Source organism: Boleophthalmus pectinirostris, unplaced genomic scaffold (genome assembly GCF_026225935.1).
Source record: "Boleophthalmus pectinirostris isolate CB_2022bp ecotype Guang Dong unplaced genomic scaffold, ASM2622593v1 HiC_scaffold_19, whole genome shotgun sequence".
NCBI classification, from domain to species: Eukaryota; Metazoa; Chordata; class Actinopteri; order Gobiiformes; family Gobiidae; genus Boleophthalmus; species Boleophthalmus pectinirostris.
In genome coordinates this window covers 24,323,436-24,343,848 of record NW_026571140.1, presented here as the reverse complement: position 1 = coordinate 24,343,848, position 20,413 = coordinate 24,323,436, and the positions used below count along the sequence as shown (strand labels likewise).

Below are 20,413 nucleotides of genomic sequence, written 5' to 3'. Positions count from 1 at the left end.
CTAGAAGTTACAAATATTGAACACAACTTAATTTCATTTTTAAATCTCTCTTTTTCTGACTCATTACTTATGTATTACAGTGTACACACTTATTTCCCTTTTGTTCAAAGCCATTTTTGGTTGTGCTTTGTCCACCAGCTCCAACAGTGGAAGGTGCGAGTTATTTCATGGAGTAATCCAGGTCATTATTCACCTCTCCCAGGTGGACGGCAGGGAGGACAGCACTGCATTCCAGCTGTAGTGTGTGCCGGTGAGGACTTGGCAGTTCGTGTCTGGCCCGTGCAGGGATGGAGAAGTGAGGGAGCTGGAGCATAGGGGGAGGACTGGAGGAGAATGGAAGCTGGCACCACATTATCTCCAAATGTTGGTGCATTCCTTAATGATCAAGTGCCGGAGGAGCATCTGTGTTGAAACTGTGTGTGAGACGGAGCATATGTGTCCTTATTAACATATGCTGTCTGTGTTTCTTTAATTCCCCTTTATGCCTCTGTAAATAGGCCTTTTTGGGGGTTTGAAGGCAAAACAACTATGTCTACTTGCATTATGATTCAAAGGGATTTTGCTGTCCGGGGAGAGGATACAACCTCACCCGGGGCTGAGGGAGGCTAAGCTGTGCTGTGCTCCCTTGGACATAACCCTTTTGAAGAATCTTGTGCCACGTAGGGAGTTAACACACACAAACAACGCACTGCCTTTTCTCTCCCCTCTCTTTGGGTCAAGGGGACAAACTGTGAGATGGGAATTGGAAAGTCAATAAAGCAGAAGCAATGTTATAATGACCCTGGACTCTAGATGTCCTGTCGACCCCCATCACTTTGGAGGAAGAGGACAATCAAACAAAATGGTCACTGCTTGATCTATCTGAAAGCCATCCCTAAAACAGGCCACGTCAACTCCTAACTGGTCTTACCCCCAGTTCATAACAAGAGAGTTTTTTATCTGAACATCCACATTATCTTTGATTGTAAAAAAAAAAAAAAGTCTTATAAAATGTCTTAATATTGTGATCACTAAATGTGTGTATGGAAAGCATCGCTTTTTCTCAAACGCCGGGTTAATTTCAGAGTGCAGTGGCTGGAGCAGGGTGTCTGTGTCTGGATGGGAACAAGCTGACCCCTCCGCTGCACTGGGATGGTGGAGGCTGGGTCAGCAGGCCCACTGTGTTCTTTATCAGCTGCCCAAGCGACAGCGTGGCAGATTACAGCCATTCCTCCTCTGATTCATTGTCTGCTGAACAAATGTTAATTGTTTTCATCATTGGCAGCTATGTGAATGTTCGGACATACCAAGTCTCACTCCTTAATGTGTATCTCTGCCCTTACACTATCCCACAATGCCTCACTCCACCCTCGGCTTATCTCAGCTGTCAGAATGACTCTCATTTTGCTGTGCAACATCCTGTCATCACAAATATTCTATTTGAGCACCTCCATGACCCAGGTCCACTGGTATTTTTCATTCAAATGAACATACCTTAAAGAATGTCAAAATAAGAAAAAAAAAAAAAACACACACACACACACACTTGTGAGCTATTTCATTTAATCAATCTTTTTTGTCCTTTTCAGAATCGTCATGCATGGAGAAACTTCTTTCTAAAGACTGGAAGGAAAAGATGGAACGACTCAACACAAGTGAGCTTCTGGCAGAAGTCAAAGGTAGGAAACAATGATTGCACTAAATATGTGGCTTTAAAGGAATTTTTTCAGCATGTTGACCAGTACTGTCTAGTACTAAATCATCTCAGACACTGCTTTGCAGTTCAAATAAAAAGCTGCAACTTACTCTGGAGCTCTGCTGAGTTGGCGAGTGTTTTTTGTTGTTCCTTTTGGTAGCGGTGCAGTGGGCCTCTTGGGGCAGTGTATACATGTTGTTTTGGTAATTGTTCAGTCCAAATTGTGTTTGAGTTCAGTCCAAAGGGAGAGAGTGGCTCAGCGTCTTCTCCTCTATGAACCAGCATGAATCAAAATCTTTCCTCTGACAGGAAACGCCTTATGCTGCGTATTAAGTAAACGGCAACAGCACTCCCTCAGAATGTGTTTAAGTCTGGCTGAAGGTGGGCCACGGGTGGGCAGGGCTCCTCGGACCTCAGCACCGAGTGTTACTGAGAACATCCATGTTTATACAACCCAGCACAATACCAGCTGTCTGATAACACTGGCACTCAGGCTCTCTCCCTGTTGTACTGTTCATCAGATAACACAAGTCTGTTTTTATATCTGAATCACCAAATACCACAATTCTCCAAAGTAAAAGTATTACATGAGAAATTATTTCTGACTCGTGCCAACTTTAGTTTTTAAGAGAAGCACTCATGTTAACATGTTAACACATTTTACTGATTTAAGTATTTTTTTTACATCGTGTTCACTTTTGCAGACATCTGCTTTGCTTTTAGCTTTTTCATCTGAGGTGATAAAAATGTGTTCTGTTTTAAATTTATATATTTTTAAAAAGGTTAAAAGATTAATAATATTATTTTTGTGAAGTATATATTGTAGTTTACTAAATCATAGTGATTGTACCTGCCCACAGTCTTTCCTGTGACAGATCAAAGTGCAGTGGGTGAAATGTTTAAAATGATTTGGCCTTTTGAATACCACACTGTTAAATTAGAGGCAAGGCATTTTTAGTGTTTGATGAATAGGACTGGGAAGGTTACTTGGTGGTCTGTAAACAGGTAGGGAGTCTGATAATACACTATGGCCAGTCTGTGTTATGGAGACAGCCAATACACCACAGTTACCGATATATAAATGTATCTCCTATCACAGTGGCACCCTCAGATTTTTAATTAGCATGCCATTTCATATGACTGTAGATATTTCAAAGGGCTGCTTTGTGCTCCCCCTTACAAATGTCTCTCTCTCTGCGTTTGATGTCTGCCTGATGTAAATGTGGGCAATTAAAAAGAAGCCCAGGGTCGGAGATGCACAAGGTCTGCCTAATTAAAACACAAACAAAGGTACCAAGCAAAAAGCACCTCATGATTAAGATCTAAAGTGTTATGATGAATGCAAGGCTCCATTTATTGTTAGGTTCAAATTGGCACAAAAGGCTAACATTCCACTATCTCCAAACTAAAGAAAGAAGACAAGCTGTCATAAAAGCTATAGTACAGTAATCTCACATTGTAAAGTAAATCTATCTTTTAACATTTAGTCAAGCTCTTGGTAGTTGTGGTTTAACAGGTGATGGGATTTGGTTGGCACAGGATGGATTATATGTATTAATAATATTTTATGGGTCTTAAAGCACAAAAAGGCCCTAAACAATAGAAATGACAGGTTTGACCCGAGGCTTAAACCATAAAAAGAAAAACATTCTTTTACTGCAGTTGTGTTGGAACCTGCCCTGAATGCTGCAGCGGTGAACAAGTTCAAAGAATAAACAAACAAAAGAATACAATGCTATCGTCAACATCAGACTTATAGGGTCTGCTTGTCCTACATTTACCTTTACAAATTCTACAAGTATGCATCATTGTAGCTTTAAAGCGTAAGAAAGAAATCTAAACTTTTGGACTAAACATAAGGCTTAAGTAATAGACAAAGTTGCGCGAGTTATGCAGGATAGTGTTGTTTACGGTTGATGATTTGAGATCCCGCACTGAGCCTTTCGTACAGCATAAGAAAGGGCTTAGCATCAGCCGGGCCAGTGGAGTTTGAGAAGGAGCATTAGTGACGGATTTCTTTTCACCAGTCGATTCAGAGGTAACTGTTTGTTTTCATACCTGATCTTAGCTGTCAATCTGCAGGCATGATGTGGGGGAGATGAAATCTCCTGAACAAAACCACAGCACGGTGAGGCAGTCCGTTGGAAAGGCTCCAAACCACAGAGACTTTGAGATAATAGGAGGAAGGAGGAGCAGCAGACAGCTCAAAGAGTGCTGGAAAGAAATATTAGATGTGTGTATTTAGACTTGACCATTTATAATAATATACCCGGCACTGCAGCAGACATTACACAGTTTAACACATTTGTAGGGCATATATCATCTTACTGTGAATGCCCTGTATGTATGTAAACACGCATTGTGTCACATACTGTATACTGTTCATATGAAGATAAGGTTTGTTTATGCTGCTCTCTGCGTGCAGGGTCTCAGTCTCATACTCCACAGATCTGTTTGAGTTTCCCTGCTGAGTGCCAGTTCCCCGGCCCGCTGTTGGGGGCCACGGCGGGTGAAAATGCACAAGCATTTACTTAAACTGAAGGAAAATATGTTGTTTCTAAATCAGAACACAAGCTGTATTCATTCTAATGGAAAAGAGAAAAAGCTTAACATTGTACATTGGCATTGAAAAGGCAGTTTGAATTCTGAAGCGCAGAAATCAGGGCTGTGGAGTGTCACAATCGATTAGAGGATGGAGACTACATGACAGTGTTGAGGGCACACACACAGCTCTGTCGCGGGCAGATAAGTGCAAGCCCTTTAGGAGGACCGTACAGCAGAGGGCAGCGGCTCAGGCCTGATTTGATGCTAGCTCTACCTGTGCTGGCTTAAGCTCCAGCAGCAAGAACTCATCTGAAGACACAATAGTTCACTTTCACAACAGCCTTATTCTCAAGTGGGACATCACAGTAAATAATCTAATAATGTCTGCATGAAAGCAAAACCCCAACATACATTTTTGCACCATGAAATAAGCCTGTATTTTTCCATCTCTACATCTGAATATTATTCTATATAATATTTACCAAAACACACAAAGCATGTACTCACAACTGGCACAAAACAGCATCTGTCCTGTTGCAGCCGTCCAAAATGCCACAGTTTGCATTTTCTCCATAACACTTCAGTCAACTGTTTGCCCTGTGCACTCAGGTGAAATATGAGCCACAGTAAATCATTATTCCTCAGGCCACATTTGCCAGATGAATGTATGAGAGTGTTGGACTGTGTGTTTTTCTCCTCTAATGAATTGAGGAATTTAGCTTGTGGCAATAGAGGTAAAAAGGAAGTGCTGTTCTCCTGTGTGAGCCCAAGTAAGGATCGGCATTTTATGTGTCTTTGAATATACATCACAGGTTTGCTATAGTGTAACTGGTCATTTACTGTAACTTCATTTTCACTTCATTTATTTATTTATTTTTACATAATTTTGTTAATTTATAGTGTACAATGGATTTCTGCTATTGCCATAATATAATAACATTTTAATTATGATTTATTTATTGTTTGGTCAGTGTATAACTCATTGCAGGCTGTATACATTAGATTCAGTATGATGCCCTTAAAATAACACATATTCAGTACAGTGAAAGCCATTATTTGCTTTTAATAAAAAGAAATAACACTGAATAAAAATGAAAACAAAAATCTGTTGGATGAAAAAAAGATCATCTTATTTTTTTCTGCAATATTGACCACCCATATCTAAGATGCTACAAAGTGACCATTTGGATATCTTCATTTGTTACACACACAGTTAAGTTCTTTTGTGTCAGTACTGAAGTGAGAGGTAACCTGTGGTATGACAAAGGCAATATAAAATGTAAAAAACACTGCTGATCTTTGCTCAGATCTCATGAGTATAACCTTGTAAGCATCTTGAGTAATATAAAGGCTTTATTAAAATACTTGCCCTTGTAGGTCTAGCTCTAATCGTTTTTCCTCTGTATTTGGAATACACAGAGAACTGCAAAAAATGTCATGTATTGTCAGCTTCATAAAGCCTTCAAGACATCATTTTCACACAGGCCAAGGAAAAGAACTTCCAACTTTAATTATTGGCTGAATGTTTTAAAACCAATAAAGAAATGAACTGTGAAAAGAATAGACAAGAACCACATTAAAACCCAAGTTTAATTGTATGCTTTCCTGAATGATTTTATTTTCCTTCGACTACTGTCTCAGAAGCTTTTGAGTGCTTTGTGAGTGCGGGCCTTGAAAAGTCTATACGCTTTTCTGAGTTGAGGGCAGAGGGGTCAGACTCTCTATTATAAAACACAACAAAAGATGAATCATTACTTTTTCAAAATATTGTTTGCATAAAATAGTTTGATGTGACACTTGCACGCAGAGCAATTAAGATGTGCTAAGATGTCTGGGTCTTTGTACTGTTTTGTACATTCACAGAAAGGTGCAAGCAGTGTTGTTAGGCTTTCCCTTTTTCTGTATTTTTACGGTAGCAATTCATTTTTTTTATTTATTTTTTTTTATCTTTCCTTAAGTACCTGTCCAGTGTCATGGATAGACATTAAAGTCTTGCATCTCCCACATTATCATAATTAAAGTGAAGAGTGAATCTTCTGCCATCATGAAAATATTAGACTATCTCCATTTGGCATGAACAGCACAACTACACTAGACGAGGGGTCCTTTATTAAGAGCCCCTCCATATGCCAATCATAAAAGTGTGAAACCCATTTAAACCAAAATGATATTCCGTGGCTATAAGTGTCTTCATGCATTAAAATATGTTGATGAATGCATGAAAAACTAAATTTACTAATAAGATCGCGTATATAGTGGATTGCGGCACAAGGTTCCTAAAAGTAAATTAAATGGAGCCTATTCTGGGGTCCTGACAGGTATTCCATAACAAGGTAATAGGTTTCAGGGCATGAATTGGCTTATAGTGTGCTGCCATGTTGTATTGGAGGGGTAAGGGATTAGGGGGCGCAGCTGCCAGTCTGACATGCACTTGTGAGGCACTGCTTATGCTTACTGTTGGAGTTTTATTGGCAAGATTAACAGCGTTTTATATCGGGGCAGAGGCAGCCGGCCAGGTAAAACAGCTGTTGCTCATATTGTCTGGGTTGTAGGACAAGGAGACATGTTAACACTGTATTATGGGACACACATATGGAGGAGTGAGTGAGTAGTTGTATGTGGTTAAAAGCTAGTAGATAGTGCTGTTATTGTAGCTTGATGTCCTGCCAGGGCATTGACGTTGTGGCTTTATGTGACCTGGGTACAACATCTGTTTTTATTTGATTTTATGAATGTAACTTTAGCACAAACATCTCTTTGTACATTTTTTCCTGGAGAACGGTTTAAGAAAAAAGGTCTTTGGGTTAAAAGTTGTCAAAGACTTACAAAGGTGTCAATAGATACCATTAGCGTTCATTCAGTCCGCTTTGTGCTTGTTCCAAAATGGTCGTAGGGTCAAATGAATTGAGAGTTCACACGTGTTACTCAGAAACATGTATTTTATTGATCGAAACAGCGTGATACACACTACATCTGTACAAAATCCTGTCTACATACATTTTTTGAAGGGAGTAGCAAGTGCCTTAGCATCTCAGGCATTTAAGCTATGTATGCGCTGTGTTAGGATACGGCTTGGTACAATCGCAGCATTTAGACAAGTCTTAATTTACTTAGGATGGGCTCAAACCGACCTTGCAAAGACAAAGAAATTCCAGTCTTGAGGCGTTAAAAAACTCAATTCAGATCTGGTCATAATGTCTCAGCTGTCTCAACCGAAAGGACGGAAGAGAATAGGGTGCCTTGTGATTTTCCCCCTTTTTACCCTCACCCTCCCTCACTTTTTTGGTCTTTTTTGTGCCTGAATCTTTTATCTGTGTTATTCACTCGGGACTCTTCAAAGTAACAAGCCTCCTTCTTTTCCCTGGTACTGGACTTGGAACCCAAATTAGAGACTGCTTGATTAGAGCGGAGAGGAGGGAGCCAAGAGAGAGGGAGATGTGGGTATTGGACAGAACAAATCGCGCCCCTACAAAGTGCCTTTTATCCAAAGACCCGAGGCTCAAATGCCCCCATCTCTCCCCAAGCAACCGTGGCTCTGCTTGTTTTCCTCTTATCATTTATTTAGTCACCCGGTGATGTTTGCTGTCCCACTTTATGACGTTTGAAGGAAGTAAAAATCTCTGTAGGTAAATGCTGAATAAGCTGAATGAACTCAACAGCTCCCTGTCTGTTTAAATCTGCTCTCACTCACTTGTGTTGAATAGTCAGAGGCGACCCTCACATGGTGGTGTCACTATGTTACATCTGTACTGGCTGCTGGGGTTATGTAGCGCCAGGGCAGTTGAGAGCTGTCTGTCTGCCATCGGAAACCCAATGCGAGGAGACGCGTTAACAGGCAGACCCCAGCCCCACCACTGTTAAAAGCCATGCAATATGCAGGAAACGGGCTCTTTTGTCAGCACGCTGGTCAGACACAGACCACGACTGCCCTCTTTACCACCACCCAATAAAACTTTTATCTGCATTTTAAAGCTGATCCATAATTTAGAACAGAAAGAAAGAGATTTCTTGCTCTGAAAACATATGAATTTGATTTTGTTCCATAATGCACAATGGAGCTACTACTCAAACACTTCTTTTTGATTGTCAAGGAAATTCTGAAGCATAAGTACTTTCAAATAACCAATTTTTGGTGAGAATAATAAACAAAAATGACAAAAAGCCCAAACAAAAAGGGCAGCTGGGACTTCCCACAGTTCAAGCTCAAAACAATGGCCCCTCTGTTAGCATTCTCTAAGTGTCCAGGCTGAGCTCTCTGCTCTTCAACTGGCTCACCAGAGTCTACAATAAAACTCTTAATTCCCAGTAAATACACCCTAGATAAAACAATTGGAGTTTATTTTACTCTAGTCATTTACAATGAAAGAACAAACATTTTGGCATATGCTTAATCAGAAGTGTAATTAGGCTCTAGGCGAGAATGTACTATTGGTTCCAGATGTTTAGTTCAGCTGTGTGTGGTTTGGATCTGATAGACCCAATCTTTACCTGAAGATTGTTTTCTTTGTGGTCTTTTCCCTCCATTTTCTATTGTGAGTGCCTCTGCTACTGTACTGATAGTAATTTATTGTGACAGTGATTGTTGACTTCTTATGACCTGGAAATAACATGGACACAGCCAAAGGTTAATAAAATCTGTACTGATTGCATCAATTTTACAGATAAGCTATTTACAACAAGTGTAGTTGGCTGAATAAAAAGTCAATTCAGGCCTTGGAATCTACACACAGGCCCCATGAATAGCGTCTTTTAGCCGCTTTTTTCGTTGAGAGTATAAATGGAGAATTGCAGCTCTCTTCCATTGCAGAGAGCCGCGGAGCCGAGTCGAGGTTCAGACAAGCCTGCTGCCAGTAAATTGCTCTGAATGGGTTCTAGAGGTTGACAGGCCCTATTAAGACAAACGGCTTTCCTCATCAGAGAGATAAAATAAATCAGGTGTTTAGTCAAATTAAAATAGTTTGAGTGGAGAGGGCCCCTGGGAGCTCTCGCGGAACACAAGACAGATGTGTCCAGAGACCAGGGGAAGACACCCAGGAAAGACTTGGCCCCTGGTTGGCCCCGCGCCAGTGCACACTCAACTGTTATCAGGACTACTACCATGCTTTTATCCTTTTCTCTGCCTCTGTCCCATTGTCGTTGTTCTCCCCGATCAGCTTGTCACACTGGAGTGGAGTGGGAGGAGAGTGAGTTACTGTCTAGCCTCTCACGGGCAATTATGTTGGCTGTGTAAGTCAATGGTAGGATCACTTAGCATTGATTAGACAGAGAGAGAGAGCGGTGCAGCAGAGTGGCGCACTTGATAACACACACACAGTGCAGACATGTGACTTGGCTCGCACTGGTTAGGCATGCATGCAATACACTCTACTCACTACACACAGTATCATTCAAAACAGACAATAAAATAGTCTTAACCAGTTCTATTGTAAGGAGAAAGGTAATACAGGCAGCTACAGACTGAAACTATAGACAGAAAGAGGCAATAACCATGTGTGAGCCAGGACTTAGCCACTAAAAAAACTGCACTAAATTCATATAGCACCTCAAATGAAACTTTGAAAGACTCCTGCTTACCACTAGAAGCCTGTATAGTAATTTTATTTGAGGCACCTTTCAAGACAGTAAAGGTCACTGTACAGTAATATAAAACACTAAAGACAATAAAACAGTTTGAAAAAGTTAAATACGTCACACATAGTTATGTCTAAATAAGGTTGTACTCAAATCAATTTTTTTCTACTGCATTGGTGACATCACACAAAGTTAGGACCAGAGGCCGCTCATTGGAACAAAGACTCCTGCTATAGTACTTTGATATAAACTGCCAGCTCAGTTTGACAGCGCCCTGCAGCTCTTTGTCCACGGGCTGGGAACAATTCCTTGCCTTTCTCTCCCTGAAAGCTGTGAACACCAGCTACAGTGAAACAGACAACTTCAGGCTGCGTGACCTTAACACTCCAAGTGAGATCACGGCAGTCGCCTGCTGCCCATGTGGGTCTCTTTGTGCTTTACATTGTGAGCGGTACAATAACACAATGTGATGATTGGTATGTGTGCCATGGTTTCTTTCTATATTTAGTCGTACACAATAGCCAAGGCCCTCCACAGACTCCCTCTTGTTGTTTATTTGGTCATAGCTTCTGGGATACTGAAAACCAGGCTTTAAATGTAGGTTTGCTGGAGCAGTGTTTGTCTTGCTGCCTCCTCATGTCTGCTCTGTGTGCGTGCCCAGGTACTCCGGAGAGCCTGGCGGAGAAGGAGCACCAGCTTTCCACTATGATCACGCAGCTCATCAGCCTGAGGGAGCAGCTCCTGGCCGCTCATGACGAGCAGAAGAAACTGGCCGCTTCACAGATGGAGAAACAGAGACAGCAAATGGAGCTAGCCCGCCAGCAGCAAGAACAGGTAACTTCATTTTGTTGTTACATTTCATTTTAGGGGTGTTGAAACTTTTTTTTAATCAAATCTGGACAAATTCTGTGAGTGTTTTCAGTGTTACAAATTGAGCTGTAGAACATTAGTTGTTTAGTCAAGTAATTGGTTGATAATCTGTAGTTTTGGGAGTGAATTTAGTTTTTTGCATACGAATGTGCAATTTAGTTGTACTTTTTGGCATTTTCAGTGCACTTTAGGTCATATATGTGGTTATAATATATGGTTATAGCACAGAGAAATATTTTTGATAGACCCTTTGCTAATGCCTAGCCCCCTTTTCGTCAGCTAATCAATGCACAGAGCAAGTTGATAAAGAATTTCTTTAGTCAGTTATAGCTCTAAATGTCCAACAAGTAAAGTTGTCCAGTGTATTTGTAATTGAACTTTAATTATAGACATTTTGTTAATTATATTATATTCAATAATAAATTTCATGATAACACAAATATAAAATATATCCACTAAATGTACAATGGATCTACAAAAGGCTTCTCATCTGAACGGTGCCATCCTGTGTCCTATTGTGTGTTGTCTATTTTCTTTTTCATTTCTTTAGACATTTCACATAGATCTTTTTAAAGTGGAGACTCTAATTCTGCGGCATGTCTTTATTTGACACTCGCTGCCAATAAAATCTTGCTCTGCACAAGTTATAAGAAATAATATTAGATTTAAGAGTTTCTGCATTACCTCTGATTCTCCTGTCATGCTCTCTCGCCCACATTTATGCTGTGTGGCTGGAAAAGCGTTATTATGACTATGCTAACAAATGCAAGGGAATGTGAGAATTAAACGTTATATTAAACATGGAAGTCCTCTATATCTTATAAATCGACTCCTATTAGAACAAGGCTGGCATTAGATTTGCAGCACAAATCAGGCCAATGAGCCATATTGTACAAATCAGCAAATTAGCGGGGGCCATGAAGTGTGTTAATGTCTGGGAAGAAATAAGGACACAAACTATCTCCACGGGCGACACTTTTATTATCAGCAGCCGCTCTAATGGCTATGAGTCAATTATCAGCAAGGAGTTCACTCAGAGTTTTCCGTGCTCGCTCACACCTTCTCCAGCTAAATGAAAAGATACCCCATCTACCTTGGAGTGATGTATTTGGTCATAGTACACTAATAATACATTAACAGTATTGATTTCTTTTTCAATCAATGATGTACATTTGCAAACTACCCCTCGACTGTGCGTGCTGTGGAGGCATCAACGCAACATAAACGCTGTGATGGCAAACGTTTCATTATTTTCTGCCTGTTTTTGAAAGGGACGAATATTAATAAAACCAAAGTGAGAGTGCTAGCCCGCTGAGAGTCAGAATTTCATCAAGCCATCAAGATACAACGCAGTAATTAACTGTTGACACTCCTGAGGAAGCCGGCACAAATTAATCTTGACACATTTGCAGACGACTGGTATCTTACAGTGAACACTTTGTAATTATATTTAAAAATGAAAATTAAATGACACTTAAAACTGGGTTGTCACGCTCAATGAAGTGGGCATGTAGTAGGAGGGACGGCGGGGATGAGCACAAGTGAAGCTATAGAGATTTAAGTCGCATGCGTCTCACAGCAATGCTTTCTCTGTTTCCCATAGTCATTTTTTACATTGTCACTTATAATTAAGTATATTAGCTTATCACAGACAGTGAAAATATTTTGCTTAAAGTATGTAGAAAAAACTGTGTATTTTAAATTAAATTGTGATGGTAATAATTTGAGGAGTTTGTAAAGCTGTGTTAAGAACATATAAATTAAGAGAATTATATTAGAAAATTGTATCGGTCAGATCTGTAAAGAAAAACTAGAAGATACAGTTGAGAGTATACAGTGTTAGCATATCACAAAGAGAGAAGAAATATTCTGTTTCAACTTTGCATATAACAATCTGTAAATGTGATGATTTTAAAGCTGTATTCAGGCTATATAAATAAAGAATAATTACATTTAAGTAAATATGACAAATATGTACTGATATTTACACTTTTTAATCTAGTTTTTTTCCATGACCAAGTTTTTTGTTTTTTCCATTGTCCAGATTGCAAGACAACAGCAGCAGCTTTTGCAGCAGCAGCACAAAATCAACCTCCTCCAGCAGCAGATCCAGGTCAGTGAGTGTGTTTCTGTAGACTGGTAACATTTCCCCTTTTCTCTTTACCACACACTTTCTCTCTGGTGTAATTAGTGTACACCTACTGTTACTAAGATCAATACAATTAAACTTTAAAGCACTTGCCATTATCAACTTCTGTTCAGGACTGTTCTTCTAATCTTTTCTTTAATTTCATGTCAATCTACCATTCAACACTCATCAAATGTTAATTACCTGTTGGTAATCGCAGGGGCTTTAAAATATGGAGGGGAATAATTAGCACGTCTTAATGAACAAAAAAGGGGGAAAAGTAACAAGAGCTAATGAGTAGTGTTAATGAGGAGGAGCTTGTAGGTGGGGGACATGAAAGAGGCTGGTAAATGCCTCTGGAACACAGCAGTCCCATAAGGCCTACATAGCAGCCTTCACAGTGTACTCTGACATGCTTTTGATTATTTGGCTAGCATTGTTGCTCTCTTAAGTTTTGTTATTAGTGTGCTTGATGCTATACAGAGCCAAAATAAGACCACCCAGGCAGAACATAGCTGGACATGGTCTGATTGTGCACAGTATCGTCGGAGCGGTCACTGGCAGTGGTCAAGGCTGAGGGCTGGATGCCTGAGTGAAGCCCACGTTATCCTGTTGCTGTGCTCCGTGTCAGGCACATCCCTCTCCACTGCCTCCACTCGTTCTACGGAAAACTCCCTTAACAATTGTATTATTTGAATTTTCCTCAAAACTGTTCAACATGTATCCTATAAAACAGTGAGATTAGATAAAGGTGAATTATGATTCCATCAGTAGAATATAAAGTTGCTCAACTGATAAAATATTTCTAACTAAACATTAAGTAAGTGCATTGTTCACACTTTTATGTAGTGTGAAATATGAGAATATGAAAAACTAATAAATTAAAAATCATTTACAATGGGGACATTTTAAAACAAATGTCATGTTACTTTAAAGTATGGCCTGCTGTGTAAAACGTAGATCTTAATCTGTAACAGATTGATTTAGTCTGTGCGTTTGTGTCTGCTAGAGAGGGGAGCACTAATCCTTATTTAGGGCCCTTCTGACCATCAAAGTCTGTCTGTTGTGGCTGGAGGGAGAAAAGCCCATGTTTAAGAGCCTATGGCCTCATGCGAGGGCAGCTAACTGGTGATGTTACTGTGGACATCAGTGGTCACTGTCCAAACAGTAAAAGTCTGTAAAACTATTGGGGGTGGAATTTGAGACTCTTGTTGCCCAGGTAATGTCTTATGAGGTGTTCAGAGGAGAGGCTTCAAAAGAAAGGTGATTGTTAAAATGTGTGTAAAGGGGAAATTGCAGTTTAATTAAGTTCCTCTACTGAGATCCAGCCTTCATTTATCCTCCCCATCACTCTCACAAGAAAGAGAGATTTACTCTTTGTCCTCCCGGATTACAATGTCACTTGTTTTAAGATAGCAGATGTTTTGATTGCAGTGGTGGGCGCTTATCAAAGCCTAAAGCTTTGTGTGTTTCTGTTCAGCTTGTTTTTGTTTGTTCAGTCCATCTTTGAAATGGTCTTGGCACCTGTTCAATCCCAGAATGAGATTAAGTTTTAAATTATTTGAATTTTTGAAAGGCCTCTCTGAGAATGCCACAGTTAAGCATAGTTATTAACCACAATGCTTGGGGCTTGTCTTTATTGAAACCTATAGGATATTTAGATCATAGCTATGGTTCCTTACAGGGGAATCCAGAGTCCTATAGTATCTTCACAGGGACCTCCACATGGAGACTCACATCAAGAGAATAAATATTGGCTGAAAGGTCATGGTGAACTTTATCTTCACAAACAGCTGGAGAACGCAGTGCTGCCAAGATGAAACAGAGGAACAATTTTATTTGATATTTATTATTACAATATCATTAAACAGTTCTTTATCGAGAGCTGTGGCATTGATGTGTCACCTCTGCGTACATTAAGAACCAAGTGGTGATAGATGACAACTTTCTGTGGAGGCCATTGTTAAGCAGTTTCTCGGTATATGCACAACCTTGACTGTTATTCTATTTAGTTTTTTCTCATCAAAAGCAGTGTTTCCCTTTTCCCTTCATTTCTCTCTGTGTGTGATCAGATTTTTGTTAGTTTTTATTTTATTCATAATTACAGTTATGAAGTCAAACATTTTACTTACGCTGAAAAGAGGAAACATTTTTTCAACGCCATAAACAAGCAAAAAAACTGAAACTAAAATAAAAATGTAAGTGACATCTCCCTAGTCATCTCTTAACAGTAACCATTGTTTGATTAGTTTTGGAAAATAGTCTCACATTTATTACCCTATGATTCAGTTTCTTGATGTAATAAACAGCACAGAGCAGTATGGTAATTGCACAAAGATAACTGGCCTAATTTGTGTGTTCTCTGATGCTTTTGTTGTTTCCCCGGCACAAATGATTTTCACAGTATGAGCCTCTTATTAACGCACTGGCTCAAAAAGCTCAAAAAGTAGATATTGTTAAAGAGAATGTGTAAGTCCCCTAATTAGCGCAGCTTGATTGGAACTGTTAGCATGATAATAGGAGAATAACAGAGCAGGGATATTGTAATGTGTGTATGTGTGTGTGTGAGTGTGTGTGTGTGTGTGTGTGTGTGCGTGCGCGCGCGTCTGGGGTGATTGTGATTTGCCGCCAGCGCTTCTCTGTGTGTGGAAGCTGTAGCAGGATTATGTGGGGTATTACCAGCCCAGTCAGACGAGGCTTGGCTCCCACCCAGGCAAGCTCGGCCCATTTGAAGAGACTGTTAGCTGATGAAGATGTGCACATGCAAGACCGAAGATAAAAGAAAGCCATGACCTGACTCATTAGCCCCTGTGATTTAATATATTGACACTTGGAACCAAATAATTCAGTTTAGTGGACCTGATTGTTGGGAAGAGAGGGAGGGATCAATTTAATTAGTTATGAAATAAGACCGCTTGTCAAGAGGCAAGGAATAAATGCTGACGTTTAATAAAGTTGTGTATTTAGAACAATAAAGCCGGCATGGACTTAATAAGAAGAGGAGTAATGGACACTACCTCCGCTCAAGTGATTATCTGTAAATTAAGTTAATTGAATTGAGATTTTCTATGCAAATATTGGCCCGGTAAAACAAGTCTTTACAATTTAAATGTAACTTTATTGTTGTTTTTGGATTTTCTTTAGGTTAGAAGGTTTCTGGGTAGACTTTTACTATAGATATATATTTTTGCTTAAAAATCAGCTTTTCTTTTAGTTCTTCATTTTATGTTAACTGCTCTAGTGTGAGACCACATTCTTGACAATCTGACTTTTACTAGTTAAGTTACCTGAAGGCTTTGTAAAACTGTCCTTAAGGAGGATAAATTATGAGGTCAGTTTTGAGCTTTCTCGTCTGCTATGACCTGCAAAGAATAGCACACGACTAAGGATTTTAGCAGATGCAAATCAGTCATTGGATCTCTTCATCTATACCAGTTGTTCCCAACCTTTTTGATCTGTTACCCCGTCACTCATACATGCTCTTCTACAGTTTTCTAAATACTCAAATACTAATATTGTAGCTAGTATTTCCAAAAGTCGTGTCACACAGTATGATTATAATTATTCACATTCCGCTGGAATAGGTGAACACTCATGGGCCCCTGTACCCCTGGTTGGGAAACTCTCCTTTACACAGCTCTGATAGGGGCACATTTTTTAAGCATAACTTGCCCTGTGGTCTGTTGTTGATTTAGTCTCCCCTCCTGTGTGTGTTTTCTCTACTAATGTTCTCGGCAAACTGTTTTGTCTTTACACTTGCCTGGCGCTCTCGTCCTCCACCGCGGTGGGCTGTCTCACTGGGAAACACAGCCACATGAACTGATCCACAGAGCTCAGCAGTCAGCGCACAGGCAGAGGCAGAGGCGTGTGTTTGCTTAGGCCACCACTGGCCACGCACTATTCAGCTCTGGGCCTGCTCAATAAGGCCCGTTTTGTTTTAGCTATGAAAGAGAGTCTAAGCATTTCCCAGGGGATTACACTCAATAAGTGTTTTGTGTAATCACAAATGTTATCATATATATATATTTTTTTTATTGAAACATTATCGCTGTTGAAAAATGCATTTGATCAAAATATATAAAATTTATATAACGACAAGATCACAATATATCGAGCCAGCTTGAAGACTATGCCACAGTCCCCTTCTTTAGCCAGTCGTGCTTATCACACTCACCCATGGCTGATGTTCTTTAGCATTTTGCTCGCCCCCAGTAATGAAGGTCTGAGGCATTTGACTTACCTCTGGTCCTGTTCAGCAGGCATGTGTATGAGTGGGATAATGGTGCAGCACTGTAGGTTTGTGTGTCTACTCCTGTGTCTGTTCATGTACATGTCATGAGAGAGACTTGTTGCTAATTTTGGCAGATTTAAATTCTTTTGCATTCAATGTCATTACAATTTTAAGTTGTAAATACTGTCTTAATTATTTTTATAATGTAGTATTTTTGAAAAAAAAACATTAATTTTACCCAGAATTCCAGAAGTGGTGCTTGGAGGATTGGTCTGTACAGAAGGGTTTTAAGTGAGGCGGGTGAGAGGGCTGGACTGCCCCCACTTTCAAGCTCCCGACTTAATATAGACATATTGGAATGGCTCATTTCCAAGGAGGCTTGTTTTACTGTGTAAGGAATTAGTGGAACAAGAAGTCATCTATTGGTTAGTCCCTAAGGAATAACCCGACTCCTGTGTCTACTTTTACTGCCTTTTCTATAAAGCCTTTTGTCAAAGTTAATGCTTAAGGGAGCCATACAAAACTATTATCAATATTATTTTCAACTCAGTTCAACACTTGACATTGAAGTTTGTACAAATGTGTTGGCATGTTCAATGATATATAAATCTCAATCTTTACAATAAAGATGTCATTACATATTAGCCTTATGCTTGTGAGATAATATGCCGGAAATCCAACTCTGTGGATGTATTTGTCATTTGACTTGTGATGTGAACTTATAACAAAGGGCTTACTCATTATCTTCAATATAGTATCTATACATCAAAAGAATATTAATCATATAGATGAAATTATTAAATGCCCTTAAAGAAAATCACAGTGTCTTTGATGTCTAGCTATAAAGTAATGTCATCCAAGTTTATGTGCAGAGAAAAAGGGAGGTCAGAAACAGTTCACACAAGTACCTGTTTGTGGGTGACCTGCCCCTCTCCATTGTCTGTGCCCTCCTTGTTTAAGCACTGTTACCTCGCTGTAGCAGACTGTGAGGAAGAATAGAGCTGGATGCTTCAGTCTAGTGGGTGGTAATATAAAGACCTTCATTTAGAGCCACAAGTCTGGAGCATCAAAGTCTGCTTTAAATCTATTGATCTACTCGTCTGATTACCATTAACCACAGACAGATCCATACCGCATCACACTGCTGTGGGATCAAAGTGGAACTGGGCCATATGATGTGCTGCTGTCTGGCTGCACCTTAGTGTAACTAGACTATTGAGAGTAATAATAAGGTATGTGTCTTTGTGAAATTTACGAGTGGGTTGGTGTGGTATTCAGCAGGATTCTGTGAGTGCCCATGTGTAGTTGTTGAATTTTATTAATACCTAAATACAGACTTTGTTAAACGTGATAGGTCTATGATTAGTAATCATATGTATGTATTTTATTGCTACCCACCTTCACCTTTTAACAGTGTGGTGGCAAATATAATTTAGCTGTAATTTCTTTCAAATTCATTAAAAGGTGATTCCGGTTGCAGCAGTTTAATGGAGTGAGGAAAACTATGTGAAGTATCAAATCCTAGAGCAACAGCTGGAGCCTTCTCTCATGGTGTGATGTGAAGAAAAAAAAAAGTTCTACGTGAAAATGAAAGTTATTGCAAGCTGCACATCTTACAGCTATAGTACTGTGTAAATGTGTGTATTTTTTTTTGTTAAAAGATTAGTTGAGCATAATTCTTATATGTTAATTGACAAAAAATGGTGCCACAAAGATAAGATGCTTTACAATCGATTGCATAGACTTGCTTTTGCAGTGTATTAAAATGATTTTTGATTGTATCAGTGACAAGCAGCTGTGAGAGGTGAGAGAAAAGGTGTCAAGAAGCAATTCATGCAGATTATAGGCAGAAAATCATTTTCACATAAATAACACACATCTGTAAAAGAAACAGCTGTTCCTTTTTGTCTGCTTATTGTGTTGCTGTATTGTAGTTGTATTATACTTGCCATTTTTTGCTTTCGAAGAGGTGCCAGCAGGGGTCCCGAGGCCTCCTGGGAGCTCTGTAGAGGCTCCAACAGTGATGAGCAGGGTGTTGACAGAAGAACTGCTCAGAGCTATGCACATCTTTAGACTATTTGTGTGTGTGTGTGTGTCCCTGCTGCTTATACGAGTTACAGTACAGGATCAGAGGTACATGTGATGGAATAGTTAAACAAGTGTGATTTTTGTAGATCCTATTATGTAAAAAATACACAATGTATTTAGTCCAACTGTTTGCAAGTTAAACAGATTGCTGGCTGGCCTACTACAGGCTTCATCAGGCCGTATGAACTGATGATACATGTTGTAAAGATGCCGAGTTCCCCGGAAACCTCTGTTGGTCCGTGTGCTGTGGAGCAGGGGCCAGGGCCAAGTCTGTCTGACTGATCACTACAGATGCTCCTCTTCAAGTATTCTGAGTCAGATTCTGAGCTCCGGGTCTTGAGGGACAAACAATAGCACCTGTTCCTCATAAGATCGCCCATTCATGTATCTTTAATGAAGCTTGCGGGCAGATGGTGTGAAATGACATTATCCAGTACTTAGCAATGCTAAGACAAAGGCAGAGCAGTGCCAGCGCCACAATGCGGCTGTATTTACGAGAGGAAGGAAGGACTCTGGCTCACATCTGCTCCACTTCACTCTCCGAGTCCGGCGCTGCAATAGAAACATCCTTGGCACTTGGCCTGTATGCAGCCCACTCCAGTTAACTTTTCATTTGCTTATAAAGTTTGTCTAAGTCTTACATGTTCTTCTCCATTCATTCTTTACTTTTTTACTTTTCCATAAATAAATGGAAACTTTCTAAATCTGTTTCGTTTTATTCAATCTTTTACAAATGATCAAATATACAGGTCCACTCTGAGCTAAATGTAAGCACTGATACTTTCGTTAGAATAAACATTTTCCCTATAAATTTGTTGGCAATCCTGATTAATTAAAATGTTATAATTAATTGCACCACTTTACAAATCAGAAGCCATTTAATTTAAATATTAATACATAATTACAGTAGGCTATAAACATATTTTTGGACAATTTAATGTATTTTATTTATGTTTATATGGATTTGTAAAGCCAGCAAACAACCATTTTTCAACAAGGGACATGGAAGTAAGTATTTTAGTGACAGAAAGGCAGTAAAACCTGTACAAATATTTGTAGTGGCATTTTGTTGCTAAATAATGACTATTCTTTACAGGCATATTTCTCTTACTGTGTTATTAACTGCTGGTGCGTGATACTTAGCCGCACACTGCTAACACACTGCTCTGCCCCGTGACTGCCACACATTCAGCTGCAGACTCCATCTGGTTTTACAGTCCAAATACACAGACAGAGAAACGCTGTGTTCCCCTGTGTCCCCCCGCCTGTCACCGGCCCTACCTCATGTTGTGACATTAATTATTGT

The 20,413-nt window shown here is 39.7% G+C and overlaps 1 protein-coding gene across 3 annotated transcripts in view; it reads left to right on the top strand.

Moving 5' to 3' along the window:
* Positions 1-20,413, top strand: part of sox6 (SRY-box transcription factor 6) — a 93,133-nt gene that overhangs the window by 44,174 nt on the left and 28,546 nt on the right. For all 3 annotated transcript variants that reach the window (XM_055154562.1, XM_055154560.1, XM_055154561.1), the window contains 3 exons: positions 1,569-1,658; positions 10,452-10,624; positions 12,705-12,773. In XM_055154562.1, coding sequence (XP_055010537.1) covers positions 1,569-1,658; positions 10,452-10,624; positions 12,705-12,773 — 332 coding nt within the window. The remainder of the gene's footprint in view (positions 1-1,568; positions 1,659-10,451; positions 10,625-12,704; positions 12,774-20,413) is intronic.